The sequence below is a fragment of the Plodia interpunctella genome, chromosome 12 (genome assembly GCF_027563975.2).
Source record: "Plodia interpunctella isolate USDA-ARS_2022_Savannah chromosome 12, ilPloInte3.2, whole genome shotgun sequence".
NCBI lineage: Eukaryota > Metazoa > Arthropoda > Insecta > Lepidoptera > Pyralidae > Plodia > Plodia interpunctella.
The window spans coordinates 5,448,688-5,471,238 of record NC_071305.1 but is presented as its reverse complement, the minus strand read 5'-3'; the positions used below and the strand labels follow the sequence as shown (position 1 = coordinate 5,471,238).

General features: G+C 32.8%; 1 protein-coding gene across 3 annotated transcripts in view; it reads right to left on the bottom strand.

Moving 5' to 3' along the window:
- Nucleotides 1-21,739, bottom strand: part of LOC128674160 (G-protein coupled receptor moody-like) — a 30,244-nt gene extending 8,505 nt beyond the window's left edge. The window contains exons 1-3 of one of the 3 annotated variants that reach the window (XM_053752538.2): nt 21,477-21,739; nt 2,823-2,892; nt 951-1,091 (exon numbers count right to left, since the gene is read on the bottom strand). In XM_053752538.2, coding sequence (XP_053608513.1) covers nt 951-1,091; nt 2,823-2,887 — 206 coding nt within the window. In that variant the 5' untranslated portion in view covers nt 2,888-2,892; nt 21,477-21,739. Of the gene's footprint in view, nt 1-950; nt 1,092-2,822; nt 2,893-9,831; nt 9,836-21,476 lie in introns of those variants that run through there. The other 2 variants (XM_053752540.2, XM_053752539.1) reach the window with 2 other exon arrangements.
- Nucleotides 21,740-22,551: the final 812 nt, after the last annotated feature.

The window sequence follows — 22,551 nt, the reverse complement described above, 5'->3', positions numbered from 1 at the left end:
GAAATTGGTCGGACGTTATCAACATCGACACTATAGTTTCCTATACATCGCAATATAAAATAAACTTTTTTATCAAGCGTTTTTAAATTATCCTAATCCTAACTAATAAAGCGAAAATATGTTTGTTTATATCTTACCTTTTCACGCTTTACTTATACAAACAATTTTGTTGAAATTTCGCATACATTATAGTAAGGGAATAAGGAGAAGAACTACGTTATCTTTCATTTGGAAAATGGAGGGCCGCAGGCAATATTTAGCATAAAATACTGAGTATATAGTATTTTTCTGTATTCTCTTTGTTATAAAGAACATAACGATACGGCACGGTAGTTGCACTAATGCTTGCACAAGTACTTATATCATTATGCATTCGACAAATATGCATCTGTTATTTTTGCTTTTAGTTTCAGTCGTAATTGGATTTTGCGTCTGCAAGAGTAAACTGATGTCGAAGTATCTAAACCGCCTCACAGTCACTGTTTTCTAGAACTATCGTCAAATGATCTTCAGGGAATTTTCTTTAGCTTTTTCTAAAATATTTTTATAATTAGCCCTCCGTACAGGCTTCGCTCGTGCAAAACTTTATAAATTATACACCTAAACCTTTCTCAGGAATTATACTATATATTGGCGTAAACCGTACAAAAATCCGCACGGTAGTTTTTGAGTTTATCGCGTTCATATAGACGATAGATACGACGAGGGACTTCTTTTTATATATCTATAGGTATGTACTTTATTTCCTTCTTTGTACTCCTAACTAGGATCACTCTCCCTCTCTCTCATATGAGCGTCTTCCAGTAGGTATATTTATGCTAAATTTCAATTGCTTGAGTAAGATAAAGTGTTAAGAAAAACCAAACAAACTGGTGCCTTGCTTTGCCTTTAGCTTACACGTATATTATATTGACATTTATATTATTATATTATATTTAATTATATTATACCTGATAATAAAAGCAGCAGCGACATTGCGTACTTTGGGGCACTTGAGCAGAGCTACCACAGTGAGCAGGTTGCCGAACAACCCTATCACCATGATGAAGCCCGTAACTATAGCTGCGAATGTCAGGAGGCCGGGGGAAAATCTGAAAATTTTAATTAAACGTTTACAAAGTAACATAGGGAAAAGATATATTTTTATATTTTTTATTTTTGTTAATTTATCATAGAATCAACGGCACTTGAACAAAAAAGACATCTTATCTTACAGGGTTAAACTTAATGCCTATTACAGATTCATGTTTTGTAAATTAAAAAAGTTTTAAACAGCTTAGAACAGAAGAAAAGAAAACAATAGACAAACAGGGACGCATCACGTTATGTGTGTAATGGGTATAGACTATCACATAATCATATATCATATGGGCATAATGATATTTGTTATTACTTACTAAATACATCTACTTATATTGTTCGTTTGGGAACTAAAATTAATTGGAAATTGTCTATAGTTGTGCTTATGGGAACGATTTAGAAGAAATGTTCATAATGACATAACCAGATAAACAACCGGAGTGCATACCAGGTTGGGTCAAGAGGAATACGTACAATAATTATTTGTAGAACTAAAACAATATATAAAAACTGTAAATAAAAAAATCTAAAAATGTAAAAACGTGTTTCCAAGTATTTAAAAAATACAAGCAAAAATATTAGCGATCATTGTTACTCTTTCTCATTGTCTCGTGCTCCCGTTTTAATTATTAGATTCTTAGGTGACTTTGCGACCGGCTATTGCTTTCCAACCCTCTTGGAAATGCTATTTATGCCAGCTCTCAAATGTTGCTACCCTTTAGTCGCCTCGTACGAAATCCAACGGACAATACAGAATGAATTTGAAATTAGAAGAAAGTGTAGTGTATTCAGTAATACAGTGCAATTTATAGTGTAGTGTAGGTATTCATTAATTACAGTGCAACAAAGAGAGCTACAGTAGCGACAGTAACTGTCATTGTAATCGCAAAATAAACAGGAAAAAAAAGTAAATATTAATTTCCATATCTCTGAAATAAATTTTAATTATAAGTAGAATGGACGGAATAAATTTTAATTACAAGTGGACGGAAGCCCATACAGTATCAGGAAGTCCTAAACATTCATTCTGGAGGACCGGTGATATCCCATAACTCAGAAGAAGGCTTTTGTGACTAAATAAAGAGGCCCTATATTCCTTAGTAAGCCTCTGAATGCCCTCTTTGTAAGGGCAGGAAGGCAAATGAAAGGTTTTCCGACTTGCCACTGGCAATAATACTTAGGAATGATGTACCTAGATATATTCGTTGCGTATAAAAGGCCTTCAATCATTCATAATGTTGGTAGGGTTCGGCGTGGGAAAGTAAGGTGTTTTCATTACATTTTTCCATTTTATTTTTTGTCATAGCAGTTGTATTATATACCTGTAATCCAAGCTTCTCCTTAGCATAGGTACAACTTTTGATTTACTTAAACTTTGCTACTGTGGGGAGTTCCCATACGGTGAATAAACTGATAGGTAAATATTAATTTATATTTTTCGGAATAAATCATTATTGCAGATTGCTATGGCGTATTTAATTATTATATCTTAAAGTAGCGGCCCGTCCCTGCTTCGCTCGGGTAAAACCATCATAAATTATACATGTAAACCATCCTCAGGATTCACACTATATATAGGTGAACACCGCATGAAAATTCGTGCAGTAGGTAGCTTAATTTGTTTTATACTCGTAATATGTATGAGGAAGGTTTGGAGACCGGTACTGACTCTACTCATCCAGAGATGACCACTTTCAAACATACAAATATCTGGTATTTTAATTTGTTCGGATAATACTTACTTTGAAAGTTCGCTAGGCTCAATCTGCTTACTGATGTCTTCGGTCATGTTAACCGCGTCCTCCATTTTGTCTGCAATAAAAAATATTCAAATCAAAAATCAAATCAAAATCGAAAATTATTTATTTGCCTTGGCTGGTACATAGCAATTAAGGACAAGCCTAGTACTTTTAAGAATAAGCATTGTTGTTATAATTTTGAGATAGCATTTTAAAATGTTAGTCAAGATCGTATGTGTAAATTATTTCTAACTAGCGGCCCGTTCCGGCTTCGCTCAAGAAAATCATATTAAGATTATACAACAAAACCTTCATCAGGAATCATAATATCTATTGGTGAAAATCGTACAAAAATCCGTCTGTAAGTTTCAGAGTTTATCGCGTTCATAGAGACAGACAGAACATGTTGTAGGCCATGTGGAGCTAAGTCAAAATATTATACTGTAGGTAGGAACTATGGATTATAAATAACGTACACGATAATAGAAAGACATGAAAATGAATATCCGTAAGAGACGACCACTTGCAGAGTCATACAAATTCACATTGGACATAAGTCGGTTAATAAATTAAAGGGGCTTACATCACACGCGTGAGGTTACCGGGACAATTTAAAATGACCCCTCCAATTATGATTGTGGTCAGTCACTGACAGCCACAGAATGGATCCTGTAAGCCGTGACAAAAACAGTGACGAAACAGGTGAATTCGGAAAATTGCCGCGTTTCCTGGAAACTTTGGGTATTGTGTTTACAGTTTGATTGCTATCTAGAACTGTGTTTACAAAATTCTACAATGAGAAGTCTGATTTCATTTGTCCGCTCAAATAATTCAAATTGATTGTTATCAAAAATATTGAGTATGTACATCGCGGTATATTGAGCACTTCGCGGTTGACCGAACAGTATCGATAAATACTTGGTGGGTTCATCAGACTCCACTTTAGCTTATAAACTATGACGTGCCCAATGATATTTTATCAGAAAATTAATAAATTGAGAATAATGGTTTCATAATTATGATATACTTGGGTATCCGGCAAACCAAAATCAATTTTGGCCTTGGCCTACAAATAGTCGGCCTCTGCGTTGGAGTGCTACTAAGCGTTTACTAGGTTTCTTCCTCAGCTGTTAATATTTTTAGCCCTTTGTTATTTAGCTTATTTTATGTTAATCACATGTTATCTTTGTTTGCTTTTAAATTAGACTCGACATAATCTTTTTAATACGCTCACGGCATTCAAGAGAAGGAATCAGAGCATCATAGTAAATACATTTACTTATCAACATTACAGTTGAGGTATTATACATGTATTGCCTACTTTACCATAATATTTAAACACATCAAGTTCAGTAGCCTATGGCCTTTAATCTCAATAGTATTGTGATCAGGGCCAGTGAGACATGACGAGTTTTTGTTAGTAGATAGGCATTGTACGCATGAGAGGGCTGGGTGCGACGGCCATGACCTCACAAAGTCTGGATTGTGGATTAACCTAAGCTCAAAATTTATCGAAAAGTAAATAGACGAATAAAAAATTTATTGAATGCCATTTAAAATGTGAAAATGCAGATTACTCGGAGATAGGACAAACACAATTGGAAATATTGAAAGCAGTTTTTCCTACGATCATAAAAATAAAACGTTTTTCAATTTTATTAGTCCAGTGATAACATAGGTCAGAACTGTTCAGGTTGGCTCAAGTTTGTTATTTAAAATAAAAAATCTCACAAGACATCAATGACAAGGTTTTATAGGCATATATTGTTTATATAGGTACCTACTTATATACCTTTGAAATGTACTATAAACGGTTATATATTCTTTTATCTATTTGTTAACCTAAACGATGTTAGCGTTTTTGTTATCAATTTAAAAAAAGTAGGTACAACACAGTCCACAGACGGTCCTCAGTTCAATAATATATCATACGTTATTATTACAGAATTATTCGGGTGGAATTTTGTGACATTTTGAAGCAGATATCTTCAGCCGATTGAGCTGAAATATCGTACCACCGTTCGTTTGGATGACAATGTTTGACAACACAACTATTGATTGAGACAATAACAGCTAGTGCGGAATATTAAATTCTTAAAAACATTTTAAAATTATGATTTCAAAATTTGAATTATACACGAAGATGTAGAACTGGGTCAGTAGTCGGCAAACACAGTTGTGTCCTATATAATACGAACTGTAGAGAAAACGGTGTCCATAAACTACATACATTGAATTTTGCATTTAAACAGAATTCGATTATCGTACGTCGAATTCGTACATCTGTTGCGTCCTTTTAATTTAATTATGAAATTTGGATAAAAAATGAATTTAAATCATATATACATTTGGTATAATCTTTCCTCTGTTTCCGATGGAGGCGATCTCTAGCCGCTGATGAGATTGGTCGGACCAAGGAAGCGAGTCAATCTTTCTACCACCACCTACAATTTGCCCGATTTGTGAGTTGATAGGTAATTTTGTATTGCAAGCAGTGAACCATTTAACAGTCTCTCCCCTGATTTACATAAACATTCCATCTTTAATTTTATTCCAAAAAGGTTGTCCAGACACTCCAGAGAATGAATTACGATGAGTTATGTCTTAGCTATTTACTTAATTTTCAAATGAATTCCAACAATATTTTAAAGTGTTTTACCTTATTTTAATATCCTACTTGAAATTCAAAATTACAAATGAGATACTTCAGAAGTATCAAATATTGTGTTCGTAATGAAGCTGAATGATCCTGGGGTGCCAACTGATTTATGGTTTCCGTCTTCAGAATATTTGGACGGACAGACAACACAAATGAGGTATTTTAGTCTGAATTAGAATGGGTTACAATATATTCAAAGAATTAAATTTAGATTACATATTAAACCTGCAATGTCTCGTAGATATGTAATGGCTGTGTCAACAGACTTTAAAGTTACATTCTTTGAAGTTCATTCCTACCCTATCTCATTCATAAAAAAGATATAGCATACTAAAGTATTTTATGTCTCGTCTCGTATGTCGAATATTGGAAAATTGCGATAGTGACGAAAATATACTTTACATAAACTATGCTTGAACTTTTTTATAAATAAGATAGGTAGTGCCTCAAATCTATTTCACAATGGAATACTTCATTGGAATTTAAAATGTTTTATGATATGCACAACCGCATAATTATATAACTTGGTAGATAGATTTATTTTAGGGTTCCGATGTAAAGAGTTCTGTTCGTCTATCCAACCGTCCGTCTGTCCGAGGTTTAGCTCAAAGACAGTATTAGAAAACTGTAATAAAAGTGAGATTTTATGAAACTGGTTTCAGTATGGAAAGAAAATCATTTAATAGGCATTGCATTACAAAACGTAATTAGTAGATTAAGTTATAGCCGTGACAATCGGTTTATGCCTATTGGTAACTATTATTACCAATGAATATCGGTGACTCTTATTGTACCCACCCATGTAAAATTATTATTTGGAAAATAAGTTTACTCAACATGATTTTCAGTTTTTTGGTCTGACAACTAGGGATGCCGACGACCGTGCGAAGTGGAGACGAAAAAGTAGGAAAGCGGACCCTGGTTTCGACGCTTAATGGCTGTGGAAGCTACCGGGGACACCCTCAAATGAGAGGGTTTCCGTTTTTTACAGTAACCAATACTAAGTACAATAGGACACTGTAAAAGTATAAAATAACAAGCAATAATTACAATTCAAAACACTCCGTATCCATTGTTGTCAAAAATGTTCACTCATCTAAGCGGCAAATAAACACCAAAACCTATACGTACCTTTAGAGTTCAAGTACAATGGTGTGTAGTTACTTCCTTATCTAATTATTATTTCCTCTAGATGAAAAATGGAAAATGGAGTACCCAACTGAGTGTAATTATCGCTGGCCGCTCAACGCCAATTGTTTCAAAACTCCAATTTAGATCACTTAGAGCTGCCCCAGTGGTATATGTCTGTTATACGACCAAATACAAGAGGCATTATTCGTCCAGCGGTCTGAGTACTGAGTATTTGATGGACAATGTCCAATGCATCGTCACATTTTCATACATCATTATCTGCATCAGTCATTGTCGGTTCTCTTGGTGATATATCCCAAGGTTAATGTTAGGTCAATTATAACGACATAGACATCGGACACGGTCATGAATAATGAAACTTAAGTTCCATTACTCGTAGGGCTAGAAGAAAATGCAATCTCCATACGCCAAATTAAGTATGCATTCGCGAAATTCTGTTTGATGCAAGCTAAATTGCAGGCAAAGATGATTATTTCTTTGCGTATAATTATGTCAATATCAAGTTAGGTATATTCTACGGCAAATATTGGTGCTTTTGTTATCTTACACCGAATATTACGAATGACATTGTCCGTAGGAAATGGTACACAGCGGGACGCCTAAGGATTCCCTTTGTTTTACCTATAAACGAAAGTTACTTTATCACAACAAACAACAAAAGGTTGAAATGTATATTTTATTTAAGTAACCTCAAATTGCTGTTTTTTGTTTAGCTGTAAAAATAATAACTAGAATTTGTATGTTTGCAGAATAAGGTACTCGTATATAAGTTAGGTTTCGACAAAGGCGCATATTTGTTTTAACAATCGTCTGTTTTGAATATGCTGATTGTTAAAATGTGCACGAAATTACAATAAACTGAGGTAGTATGCTGAATTGAGGACACTTTATGCCAAATTGGTTTCGATTTCAAATGTGTTTCTGAGAAAAGTTAGTACCTACGTTTTAAAGGAAAGAAGCCTATCAGAAGCCACCGCCGATTTTCAGTGTTTTCCTGTTCCTAAATACATTTCCATATCAGGCATTTGTAATCTTTCAGTATGGGGAAGCATGTCTCAGTTTTGAAGCGAGCACACACAAATAACAAATTAATATCTTAAAAAATGTAAGAAATTTTCTATGGTCTTATCAAAGAGTCGTGAAAGTGAGTATCAGCGAATCCATCAGAAGAATCGGAGCACGACGACATCACAACGGGACCATTTATTTATGTACACCAAATGGTCTATGACAGACAAGTCTGGTAAGTGTAAGTATTAGCTCATCTAGTAAAATATTATTGTTGACTATATGCTTTACATATAGACGGTAGATAAACTTCCTCGTTTGTTTTTATTTTGATAGACATGCTACGTAACTCGTGGTCCTAAAGCCAAGAAATATGGGAAAGAGGACGGCGCCCTCTACCATATGGTAGATAAAATCTTATCTTGTCTATGGCGTCCATAGTGCTATGCCATCGACTAACTAAATATAGTTCAGACTAATTAGGTACCTAGAGTTATCTGTAGAGCTTTAAACTTTTCGACAGACAAAGTTTAGTTAAACTTAAAAACTTACTTCCTCCATAAAATAGGTGCGCTAGAGCGGCACGAGTGAAAACTCATTTTGTTTTCATTAGTTGTTGAAATGAAAACGGCGGGACGGCAGGGGGAGTTATTCAAAATGAAATAGACGAATATAGCACACATGGCTTTTAATACATACATTATGCTGAAGCTGGGGTGTGCTATCGTTATTGCATTTTATACTAGGCAACTAGCAGTTAGCATGTAGATATGTTTTGCAGCTGACAGAAGATGAGAAATACAAAATATTGTTTTTTTAGGAATCAAAACAAAAATTTGCATGAAAAAAATTCTTATTTTTTCTTGTCAAATACATCTGAAGAGGCAGATGTACATCAGTCTCTAGTTTATTTAATATGCGCGGCTGTAGGCGTTTAATAAGAGCCACAATTGCTTTAGATTGGAATCCTAGTCTAAGCTACAAGAGGCTCAGGAATCAAGCCCATCGAATTTTAATCACATTTGATTTAAAATTATATTATCGTTGTAATTAATTTACGCTTGTTTATTTGATCATTTTATAGGCGTCATACACAAGATATACTACATACAATACTTTACCAACCAAAGAAAAAATTAATATACTTAATTAATAAATTTTGATGTATGAGTAAATCTACTGACATAATTTTAAACTAATCTAGCTGTGTATATTTTATTACGATATGTCTGGTTGTTTATTTTTTACATCCTACTCGTTTCAATTTGTTTACTGGCTTATTTTAAGAATATTTCAAAATCAACAACAATTTATTTTCAACAGCCTGGAGTAGCCGAGCCATGTCACGATGCACCCACACTTTACAACCACAATTAACTAATTGGACAGCATTAAGTGAATGAAACTCATTGTCGCCAATCAAGACAACCCACGGGCACTTCAACTTAGATATATTTCTGTACAATTTCTCAATTTAGTCAGATTCTAACAAGTATTAAAGATAAACAAAAATGAAAATATCTACAGCTAACACACGTCGACGGACACAATAATTTTACTCAATAAATAGGTATAGGTACCTATTATTAATTTAGGTAGTATGTGAAATAAGTTCTTTCATTTCCACCCATCCTTGGCAGAATTTTTATGGTCAATAGCAAAAATAAGGTAAACTTGATACATAAGTACTTAGATAAAGACAAATATCAGAAAATTCAATGCAGTATTCAATTCATGCAGTATCTCAACCCTGTCTATATCTATATGTCTGTGTGTAGTGCTGTCACTATACTTACATCTAAATAAGTAAAAAAAATATGGAGGCTATATTTGTCAATGCTAAAATCATGTCCTGTTTCCATAAAATGTGACTGAAAGTACTGAAACCCACGAAAATGTACAGAACAATGAGAGAATGGAATAAAAAATGGAGATTGATTGGCTCGACCAATTTTCAGACAGTTCATTCTTCAATCATAACCAAAGTCGAGTTCAGTAATTTGTCTTTTATTGAATGTGTAGATAACATGTTTCGTTCAATGTTGTTTTTGCAGACGACAATTAAAATATCGGAAAAGTGCAACGTTATAAGCTTTTCTTTCGCAGAAAAAAGTATTGATGTCGAAGATTATTTAAAAATTGTGACGATCTTAAGATTTTTAAAATATTGTTGATGACGATGACCATAGTGACACAACGTTTGTGACTACAGACAATGAGTCACTCATAGGCCGGTGTCGGAGGCTTTAACAAAAGTCACATTATTACTCATAGCAAACTATCTAAATATTTGGAAAGAATTAGTTTAGGTGGTTCAGTCTTTTGCCTATTTTTTTTTGAACTCAAGGCGTCGTTGATCAAATTAGAGTTCTGAACCTTTCCTTTGGTTAATTTGATTGGAGTTGAGTAGCGACTGTATATTACATAGGTGTTACATATAACAGATCATAAATCATATATTGATTACATATAACAGATCATAAATCAAATATATTGAAAATTAATTAAACATCCAGAAAGCGTTAGTTTTAAGAGTCTCTTAAAAATACCTTAATATTTTTGCTTAATACGTGTTTGTTAACCATTTATCAAGTTTTGTCAGAGTATCATCATTACGTAACTACACCATATTTAACTATAAATGAGCTGTTAACACACTTTCACATCTAATACATATTGCATTGCGGTTAAAATACAGGTAGAGTAATTTACATAATCGTGTCGAGTCGAGTGTGAGTCAACTTGACCGCGAGTGGTGAATGCTGCCTGAGTCAGCAAGTCGCTGACTCATCCATCAGCGAGATCTTGTGGAATTAAGGCGTATATTTACGTAGGCATAGGTATGTGTATCTAGTTACGATCTACAAGACTATTTAAATATTCTGATTAACTAATGATGTAGGAATTTAGAAATATAATTATACTAGCTGCACACCGCGGTGTTACCAGCGTAATTATTAAAAAATACTTACGTTGTTATGCACAAAGCGCCATTGACTATCAGATGTTTTTGACTAAATACTACGAGAATCACATACTTTCGGGATAAAAAAATATTGATAAATCGACGTTCGTACGAAAATGTAAAATCTGGTACATACACGGAATCGAGAAGAATGATTTTATTTATTTTCGATATAGCTATATATGTACAGTCAAAGTAACTTATTATAAAACTACTTATACTCTAAGCTTCACAAAACTTTTCTGTTGGGGATTATATCTACTATTCAGTAGAAGGCTGAGAAAATTGAGAATCTATATATGTACTTACATAAATGCGTTTTAAAACTGAATATGGAGTTTTATATTACTAATCTTACATCTCTATAACTGGATATTAATTTTGTTTTAACATCCTTACTCTCTTTATAGAGGATCCCACTCTATAAATGAGATATTATATTTGATAACTTGGATATCTGAGAACTTTAGTAAATAACACCTCTTCAAATGGAATAAAATAACTGGCTCCTTGGGATTTAACGAAGTTTCAGTGTACAATAATATTATCTAGGATGAAAGCCTTTAGAATATAGTGCAGACAGGTACTAATAAAATATGGCTGTGCATATTTTAAAGCATTATGTATATGTAAACGTACCTAAGTATATATTTTATTCTTGATAGTTGTACGATAAGAGTAGGTTTACGAAAATGGCATGACATTCGCCTCTACACGTTTTCAAGCCATTTAAAGAAATAGGAAACGAATAGAAGTGAATGTAAATCAATCATTGACGACCAATACGCAATAGGATATCAAGTCTTTTCTAATCAATATTATAAGTATTATTCTAAGTTCAGTTGGGGGTGACTTGAGCTCCCTATGGTAAGTTAGTTAAGTAGAGTGGTTGGTGTATCTGCCCTCTGTCCTTGACTGTGCATTTTAGTTTAATTTATTGTTTTGCGTGTGCTATATTATCCGAAGTGATTGCTATAAGAATGTATAATTATATACATCATACCGATCAGCTGAGCTTGAGCTATATGGAAAAACAAAAAAATACCAGTATTTGCAATAGATTTCATTGGATAGCTATGCTGCATTATATCGTTATTAAAATACCTGCTGAGAAAATTGATCTGATGTAAACACCACCCATACAAAGCCATAGACACAACTTGCATAGACCAGTTAAGGAATTAATGAGTATTTTACTTGTTAGTAATTAAGATCATGTCCGCGCCCGACGGTCCATGATCGTCTACTTACCCTAATCCATATCCGTCGAACAGTTTCCACGCTTTTACCCCATGTATATCTTCTGTCTATCCGAATCTTACCGCTTCACTGCGAAACCTCATTACAAAGTAGCTAATCTATATCACAACGCAATAGAGAACATTTTGCAAAACAACATATACATGTGATATTTTAGGATAACTCGAACTCTTTGCAGCAGAGAATAAGACAGATATTGCAGAATATTATTTGCAATATTTTCCATTGATAATGAAGACTTTACTAGTATTAGCGGTATTGGTATCTCAAAAGCAAATTATTGAGTGTAAAGAAAGAATTTACTCTGACAAATACAGATTGTATTTAGTACATGTGTAGTAAATGTGTAACATATCTATATTTTAAGTACAAGATTAGTGTAGATGTGGTGTTTTTAGTATTACTTGCTTTCTAGATATCGTTAGATAGATAAAATTAATTTCAACCTGTCTGGAGTCCAGAATAATTGGGAAATGAAGAAGATGGATACAGAAGAGAGAGGAGAGACTAATAAAGCCACACAAACTGTCATCGGTGTGTCGGGTTTCGAACCCATCGGAAGCATCTGTGCTTCTGAAAGAAACTTCCGATTGGTTGCCATCATCATCCAACCATCGCACAAAATAGAAGACTTGATGCTATCTCGTTTCGGAGACCAGGATCCGCTTTGAGATCACTTTGCTAAAGAATGAAGTAATAAACCTCGAATAATTCAAACTTCTAAACCAGAAAATCTGACGAGTTATACGTAAAATTATAATGTGAAGTGGAGGTAATCGTAATACAAGACGGCTATTTTTATGTGCCTTAAATATGTTATATCAATGCAATTAGCTGTGTGGAAACAACGATTAGTGGAGCAGCTAGCCATTAATTATCGTTATGATCGATTCTCGTTAACATCAAACGCTCGTCAATCGATACAATACGAGTAATCGAATAGCAAACACACGAATGTTATCTGACGTACAAACATGATGATGCAAAATTTATATTATGTATTTGCACTAAATATCGTCATAGTTAGTTGTTGTTTTTTATTTATTTATATTTATTTTATTTAATTCATTATAATATAACTCAGTGGAAACTTTGTTAATAGGTATGCCTTTTTACCTTTAAAACATTGTATCCAAAATAAAATAAATTAAAATAGTGATTAAGTTATTAATTTAAATATCATTCCTAATTTAAATATAAAAGCTTTCGCGCAGATTCCCTCGCGTTCACTTCTTTAGGAACGGAATTGTCAAAAATCCATTCTTAGTTACAACTTACCTTCCTACCAAACGAAACTATGACTTTATTGCCTTAGAAGTTTTTGAGATTTTGCGATGAGTGAGTATTTTTCGCTTTTATATAAATTAATAAAAGCAAAAGTCTGGTTATGAATTTGTTTACTAAATTCTGAAAATCTACTAGATAAATTTCGAATAAAATACACTAGTACAATATAACAGAATTGATAATATAGATTTCGATTCTGCACGATATTGTCAATATTTAGTGAGTTAGCATTAAGTATATTAAATTTTCAATATTACTAGTATTATATTTAACATATTCCTAAAGGAATAAACTTATCTGAAACTTCTCCAAAGATTTCATAGATCGAGATCAAATAATTCTAGACGTGTTGGTTGGTTCGCCGTAGTAGCTCAAAGAAAATTGAATATCCAGGGAACTCTCACCAAAGAACTTTGAATATTAAGGCAAGTAGAAGAGTCATGATGAGAGATCTTCGCGATGGCTGACTCACGCGTCATCTCGTGAACGGGTGCTGCCAGGGGGAACTGGCCAACTCGATCTTTTAGCTAGTAGTTTGTAGCTTTGGTAAATATCATCTTCGACGTAGTAGTAATATAAGAGTGGTAATACCACTTCACAAATCCAATAATAATTCATTATTTTTAAATCATGGCATAAAAATATATTTTATATTTTAGAGGTGGTATTACCACTCTATGTATTACGTCGAAGTTTAGGTAAATATGCACTGCAATAGATCTCTGGTCATGATCTGTCACTGACATTTACAGTTTTTTTTAATTGAAAATGTGAACTTCTTGAGAGAACATAATACTTCGTGCTCCTAATTACCATCCAATCAAATTTCGAAGTTCAGTAGTAGATTGACCAATCTATCAAAATTTTCCGGATTCTTTGTGTCTTCAAAAAAAAACCACAATGGTTCTTACAATTTCCCTGGAATGTTTAAAATAAAATTTGCTTTTTTCCTAATTTTTAGCGCTATTTTCGAATTTATTAACAAAACAATCAATGCTCGTGCTTAGGAGTTTCAGAGTCAGACGGATTTGTAAAAAAATGCGTCGTTGCCTTAAGTTATTCCAAATTCTGTGTCTGACACCAATAAAGTTATGTTCACTTTATCAGTGTCAAAATTCCGAAACTCAATATGCGTAGACAGATTTCTCGAATATTCCGCTTGAAACTTGTTCGTTTGTAAGTATTCGCTTATTCGTCGCTTCGAATTACGAGTATTACACAGAACAAGGCTGTAATTCAATTCAAAGCAAAGGAATTCCAAAGATTCTACGTTATCATTTCCGTTTGAGATGACATGATAAAAATGACGTGTTTCTTATGTTTCAAAATTTTGAAATTGTTATTTTTTATTAGTTATTTATGTCCCACTGCCTAATTTCTTCCACGCTTTTTCTTTTCGTTTTTGGTTTTTTTCCTTCCATTATTTATCTTTAAATCATCTGATCAAGTCGTCTCTGGACTTCCTCGTCATTCAAATTATGATATTTTTTTAATTGTAGGTATATAGGTATAATATCATACGTCATATCATTGTATTTGAATTGTGGTTTTGTAACCATATTTCAAATTCACATACATAATAGTTTTTACGTAGACAAAAACTATTATGAAGATGTAGCCGGGAGACCTTGCTTTATCTCAACAGACCAGAAGCCCCAAAGTTCCAAAGCTTGCTTAGTACAATGAGAAATTCTAAGTATTTAATTTCTATTTTAATCGTACTTTCGTTGCTTATAAATGCGAAAGTTATTCGCAATCACGCAAATCTAAATTAAAACTTGATGAAATTTTGAAATACCTATAGGTATATTTAACTTAGATTAGCACATAAAGCAAAACCCTTGACGACTTGAGGATATATTTGTGTCCTAAATACATAGGTTTAGCTCGAGTCATTAAAATTCACATCGTAACGAAACCCTGAGCGGCCCATTTGAATATCCTGTTAGGTTTCCCACTTCTCATACTACTCACTTTATTGTGTAACAACCTTTCAGGACCTGTTATATTTTCTAACGTTACCTGTTATATTTACTTTTAACGTTTAATGTGTGATAATCACACTAGCTATGATTTGCCGTGGTTTTGCTTACGTAAGAATTTCAGTTTATAATGTATGGCCTCTTAATCTTCATGATCATCAAGTAATCTTCCTCCTGAATGCTGCTGTCTATCATAAAAGAACGATTTAAAGTCGGATCGTAAGTTTCATAAATAGACTTCTAAAAGCAAACTTCTCAGCTTTATGTTAAACTGTTATTTTGTTTCTTCTCGATGTTTTTTATGTAAATATTACGAATTAAATTGTTTTGAGTTGACATTCAAAAGGAATTTTTGACATCATTTCAGATATTTTTTGGTAAAGTAAAATCGCCTGTTTATTGAAAAATAAAACATAAAATCCATTGTTTTTCAGGTCATTAATAGATAGATAGTTATCTTTTTTTTATGTACCTATGTCGTTTCAGTTGAAGCTTTAGTCATTAACTTCGATGGAATGGAACCATTAAGAAAAACCTACATAAGGGAGGGTTTCTATAATAAGACTTTAAATGTTATGTTGGCCGTATTCAAAGTATTGTTTAAAAATAACTTAAAACTTTACTAACTACTTTTTTTCTATTGAGGCAACAAGACTGAAGAACTGCTTATTGCCGATTAAAACAAGTACCAGTTATAATAAAAACAAAAATTAAAATTAATCCATTATTATTAGTGTGACGTCTGATTTGTTTGCGTTTCTATTTGAAGTGCAAAAATAGGTGTATTTTATTAAGAAGTAGTAAAGAGCTGTTACAGTTAGGAGGCACCGTTAATTTTGACGTTAACTTTAGCATACGTAGAAAAACGCAAAGTACGCAATTTTGGTTGACATTTAGACAAAATTGCGTTAAAAAAAACGTCAAATTTGATGGTGCATCTCTCAACAAACGACGACGGCGTAGGAGGAAAACTCACACAGCCTGACTCAGAAAAATTTTAAATGACTAATAAAATATTATTGTTGTCGGTTCTCACTTTTTACTGCCACTGTGGAGTATTTTCGTAAAAAAAAAACGAAATAAGAACACATTAAGGGGAGGAACGTGGTTGCTGGTGCTACGAAAGTAGCCCTGTCGCAGCGCTCTACATTCGTTGACAACAATATGTGGCCGATTATCGATCCACCACCACGACCACTTCTTTCTAGTATAAAACATATACCTAGCCACGTGACTTCTTTTGTAGCGCGATCTCTATTGGATTTGATCAATCAGATAAACAAGATGAGACGTTAGAATATTAGATATATATATAATCTAGATTTTTAGGGCTAAATCCCTCAAGAGGACCAAACTGAACCCTTATAAAATCACGTCTGACTGTTCGACCTTCATAATAGTTTTAATTGCTTGACGAATCATAATCAAAATTTGCAGTTAAAGAAACCTTGCCAATGGCGCCTGAAGTTTGTCCTATAGGTTTTTTTTGAAGTTGACAATTTGGTTTCTACTTAGTTCGTTTAATAAGTTACGTGATAGAGTAGTTAATATTCTGCACTCGCCACAGTCGCATATTAGAACTTTCACGTAGGAGAGTATTTACTATTTAGAATGAAATTAGATTCCCCCTATCAAGTTTAGGAGATCAAATTAAGAAGGGCAAACGCCAGCTAGTTTCTGACTTATCGTGATTTATGTACAGTGAGGAGCGATTTATTGCTTGTATGTTTGTTACGTCAACTGTGAGCTTATTGGTTAAGTAATGTTAGTGGGGAAGCCGTGAGCCTACTTTGAGATGTCTTCCTCTAGAGCGTCTTAAAATATTTATTGCCTGAAGATACTGATGCCTTACATGCAAATCAGTATTTTATTCATATAGTGTATGGTCCAGGGTCGACTCATTCATAATAGCGACCAACACTGTTTAAATGAGTTTCTTTCGTCCTTTCCTTTAAGCATTTAATTTAGAATATAACGTGAAAAAGTACTTGTCAAAGAAAGTTGTAGTAGAGTATTTGTCAAAGAAACATCCATGATATACCTACTAGTAACCAACATTACACGTTGCCCGACGTGTGTGGGCTTATAAAGTACTTAATTTAAACAATACATCATAATGATACAAGCAAAAACATAATATTTTAACATTCTTTCATAAATATTTGATTCAAATGCAAAGTAAACTAACTGATGAATACATATTTTGCGAATACGTCTATGTAAACAAGTCATTACGTAACAACAAGAGCCTTATATGGCTGGTGATTCATTAAACACAAGTCCATTTTCGGTCAAGGAATACTTCTCACCTTTGGGTATCATCATTGGTAATATATTTATAGGTATCTAGTTATAGACACAGTGACGTCTTTGTGGGGCGTGTGCGCTCTGTAGGACCATTTCGTGACACCCCGTGGATGTCGTACGAGCCGACTAACAGTCACAGAACCTTAGAATTCTCAAGGAGGGTCCAGCTAATGGCCGGTATACAATCACAGCCGAATCATCAATATTGTAAAAAAACTTGATGTAAGTATTTGCTTCCTACCTATGTCGTATTCTTAAATCTCAGAAAACGATAGAACATTCTTTAATTATTTACGCATTATGTTTATGTAAGAATATAATTAAATGTAAATACGGCTAATATCGCTTGTTAATAATATAGTTAAACATTTGACTAGATTGATAACGTACCCTTGGCACTCACAATGTACATACCTAGTAACTATTCATATACAATTATTTGTCAACTAAGTATATTATTTATTAAGTAGTAATATTTCGGCTGTGAAAACGTGAGAATTGTATCTTCTGGTTTTTGCTTAGCAATTTAGTAAAAACTTCAGAATTTTAGTTAAATTTCAAAGCGTATTTTTGCATTTCCTTCTATTATCGTTATAGTAAATCCATTATTTTAATAAAAATTGGACACAGCTAAGTTAAATACATATAAGTTAAATACTATTTTACATGGCTTTGTAAAGCTAAGTTATGTATGTTGCTCTATTATGTTGAGGTGTTTTTTTGTCAATAAATTATTTATGTTCATCTGTTCAATATTTCCTCTGGTTTATGGTTAAAAAGCTACAAAAACGTTTGTATGTTGTTTTCAACGGTGGTTGAAGATATATAGATATTGAAAAAAATTGACCAGAAACTTTTAGATATCCTGTGGAATTATCTAAGAAATAATTGTGATAGTGCCATAGTATAGATTGATATCGTGAACAAGTACAGGGCTCTCAGTCGACAATTAAACGTAATTGCCCATCTGACCAATGCGGGCCTGACCTATTGCCGCTGATTATAAGCACACACCATTATCTGAGCGGAGGACATTTTTTCAAAGATGAAATTACATATTTTGTCATTTTAAAGTAGCTGTTATGCACGGGAAGTAAAGGTATAGCTACTTTTTGTTGATAGTGAGATATCTGTAGTATTTATAAGTAATATAGTGTATGGCTAATTGTTCTAATTTATGTCGTTATTTGATTAGTGTTTGTAGTTACTAACTGCATAATAATTAGTCAGCTCCGATGTCAAATTGATGAAAATGGCCAACTTAATAACAAATATCACATTTTGCGCCGCAGTGAGAGACTATTACGGCCATGTGATGGCGCATTAAGGATTCAAATGTCCAATTAGTTTTAGCTCGCACATGTTAGGTTGAACAATGGTAACGATCCACTTTATTTGTATGAACATGGATATTATTTACTTTGGTAAGTATTATTTTTGTAAATACAAATAACCAAAATATAATAAGTAAACAATTAATTTTTCTGTAATTGCTTCAAATAACCAAAAATTTGTAATCTATTTTTATTGTTTGCTAAGTATGTGTTAGGTTTTTTAGAGTTTACTTAATTTTATTATTTTGAATTTTAACTTTTAACCACGGCTTGCCCGCTAATTGCCCTTGGAACATTCGGAATGAAAGGAGGAAGATGTATGTATTTATGGGAAATTTCGAAGAGAATGATTGATCACACAAAACGCGCATAAACTATTATAGTTGGTATAAGAAATCTTGCCTACCTACTTTTATGGCTAGACTCTGGATAGATTTTGATATTTGCAATTTCATTGCATCATCATTTATTGACATATCATCACTGACATCGTTTATTTTTTAAATGAGTGCATTGTAGTTTGGTTGCATAAAAAAATACAATACACATATTTCTGCGTTTGCGATCGCTAATTAATATATCAGCAAGTCATTACTTATGCTAATACCACCCACATTGTACATTTTCTTGGATAAAATGTACAACTGCATGCCAAGTTACCTACATTGTCCTGCGTGGACTTCTATGCTGTATTATTAGCGATGTATTTGTATGATATTCAGTGGGTTGATGTGTTGTTGACTGTACTAGGGCTGACTGGGTCTACACCTCTGTAATTGTGAATTAACTGCCACATGTTATGATAACAACGGTCGATGTTTTTGATATCGACTTCGTTCAGCTGTGAGAGTCGGCTGCTTTTATAATTCAGACTAAAGTAATAATACGATTTAGCCCTGTGTGTTTGAACGTATAACAATATTGAGAAAGGAGGAAAGGGAAGGAAGAAATATTGCTGAACTTTCTTCTATTCTAGCAGGCCGTCCCAGCTTCGCTCGGGTAACAAATTATTATACACTTATACTATACCTTCCTCAGGAATCATACTATCTATTTAAAAAACCTGTATCAAAATCCGTTAACTATATGTCGTTTTAAAGATAAAGCATATATAGATAGACAGCGGGAAGAGACTTTGTTTTATACTATGTAATGGTGAATTCATGAACACAAATGAGATGATTTCTGAATGATGAGAGAAAATTAATTCCTGGAAATTCCCTCAGTCATTCAAAACGTGTTTGTTTTTTTTTTGGATAACGGTCTATATTATAAAGTGCTAATAAACCTTTATTTGAATTAGGAAGTCTGTGAATATTTAAACTATATTCTATATCGATAACCTCTGACCCCATCTTGGCGATTATTTGCCACCAGCTAAATAAGTTATTTCTTATTTGTCACAATTAGTCATAGCCTATCTTGGGTCCTGACCTTGAAATACAATGTCTTGATGTGAGAAGACAGCGATCAAATAAATAGTTTTCAAATTAATATCATAATTTATTACACACAATAAATTATAAAGTGACGTCGAAGTAAGTACCATATAAATTTTTCTTACTGTGTTGTACCCTACCTACTACCTATCTAATAATAAATGGCAAAATTTGTAACAAAAAATGTTTATTTTTTACATTTATTTTAGAAACCACATTAGGCACATTCGATTTTCGAAATTTGTTACGTTTTCGAATGTCTATATATTATTAATTCGAATATTACGTTTTTTATTCCCAGGGCCAGCCAGTACGTATATTTACATTAATAATTATTTTTATTTGTATTTGGCCAGCATTTCAGGTGATAATTCGAACACAAATGTTCCAAATTTTATTCGTGCAGATGTGACAATAAACTCATTTTATATTTTTTTATTTCGACTTCGTTGAGACGTTTACGAGCATTTAAAAGGGATGAAATATGTATTCCGTTTCAAGAATATCTTTGAACTTCTCATCCTGGTTAAATAATGGTGTTTCATGGAATATCACATTATTTATCATTTGTATGACATTTGTGGTGTTTAGTTTCCTGCTCTAGTACTTGTTAATATGTCATGAGGTACCAATGTTACTGTTTATAATTAATGTATATTTATTTGTTTCGATTTGTACCTATTTACTAGCTTATTTTTGCGATTATTTGTTTCTATGTGCGTGTCCATCGGACCTACGATACAGGCTTAGTGTGGGCCGTTGAGTGTTGTTTATTTATCTGAATAAATATAACATAAAAATAGTACTGGTATTTCTATTTTTTGCTCCAAACTTCCAAAGTGACAATAGTTTTCCTATTAAAGTAATATCTATTACTTTCAAAAAAGTATTCTCAATCAAAAATCAATCTATGATAATAATGTAATAAATACGAAAGTAAATACTTATGTACCTCTACGTCACGCTTTTACTAGCTGGACAAATTATCATAAATTGTAACCTTTTTTAATTGAACTAATGATAATATTTTTATATCTATTATGATATATCATAATAGGCCACTTATTTCCTGAAAATAAAGGATTTATTGCATAAAAACATGTTATTTATGTATTACGTATAAGTAGTGCAAAATTATTTATTTAAAAAATTTATACAAATGTTTCATTTTCAGATTGTATTTTTTTTTATTTTAGTACCAAAAACCTATTTAGACCCTACGTATGTATTAATATATTTTTTTAAATAAATAGAGGGTACTTACACAACGTTTGCAGATCGTTGAACTGAATCCAAAATATCCTATTGAGATCCCATCAAATACCGCTTAATTTCTTTCAACACACTGTTTAGCGTGTAAAAAATTAACGTTAAAAATAAAAGTCTAATAATATACCTCGATGTTACTGACATCACCAGTAAATAGTCACTTTCTCCAATTATTTCACAAAATATTCCCGCGGCTTATTTAACACAAATGTTAGACACGTGTGCTCCGTGCGGCATTCACAGATCAACTGTCATTTTAACACACGGTAGCGTACAATGCGCGAGCGCATTGTCAACACACAATACTCAAAACCCTTTCAAGTTTATATCAAAGTAAACTAAACCTTATCTCGTTGTGATAAGACACGATATCGACGTTATTAAAATACCTTATTGGGGCTGTAGTGACTCATTCATAAATAGCCACAGCTGGCTGCGTCATTTATAAGTTCACAATTTTTATATAGAGATTTGAACCTTATCGCATTGTAATAAACATTAACACTACAAATTTAAACAACGTAAGAACGAATCAAGTTTATTTAACTACTTAATGGAGTATAAAAAATGGATCTCGGATATCCTTAAAATACAATTTGAACTTCAGTGCATTAAATATATAAAACAATTACATTCCTATAACATAGTCATCGTCCTGATTTTTAAACTTATACGACATTAAATATCGGTATATATAAAAACTTTTTAAAATACCATTCATAATAATATGAAACCAAAAATTCAAACTATTGTTATATGAAATCCTTCTGTCGCGTGGTGAGTCATGTCTGCGATAAACTCAGATGGATTTTTGTAGGGTTCACCAACAGATCTGTTTCCTGAAGATGGTTAATACACGTATATTACAGGCGAATCATTTAACTATTTCTAAAATATCTAATAAGTATCTAATTAAATATATAATTTATTTATCAAAACTTCCAACGAAAAATTCAAATTCTCAATAAAAAATTTCAAATAAATTGGGTTGTGATTAATATGTAATTAGGTAATCAGGTGGCTATTAGTTGCGTAACTATATACTACATAATTGAGCACCTTGATTTAAG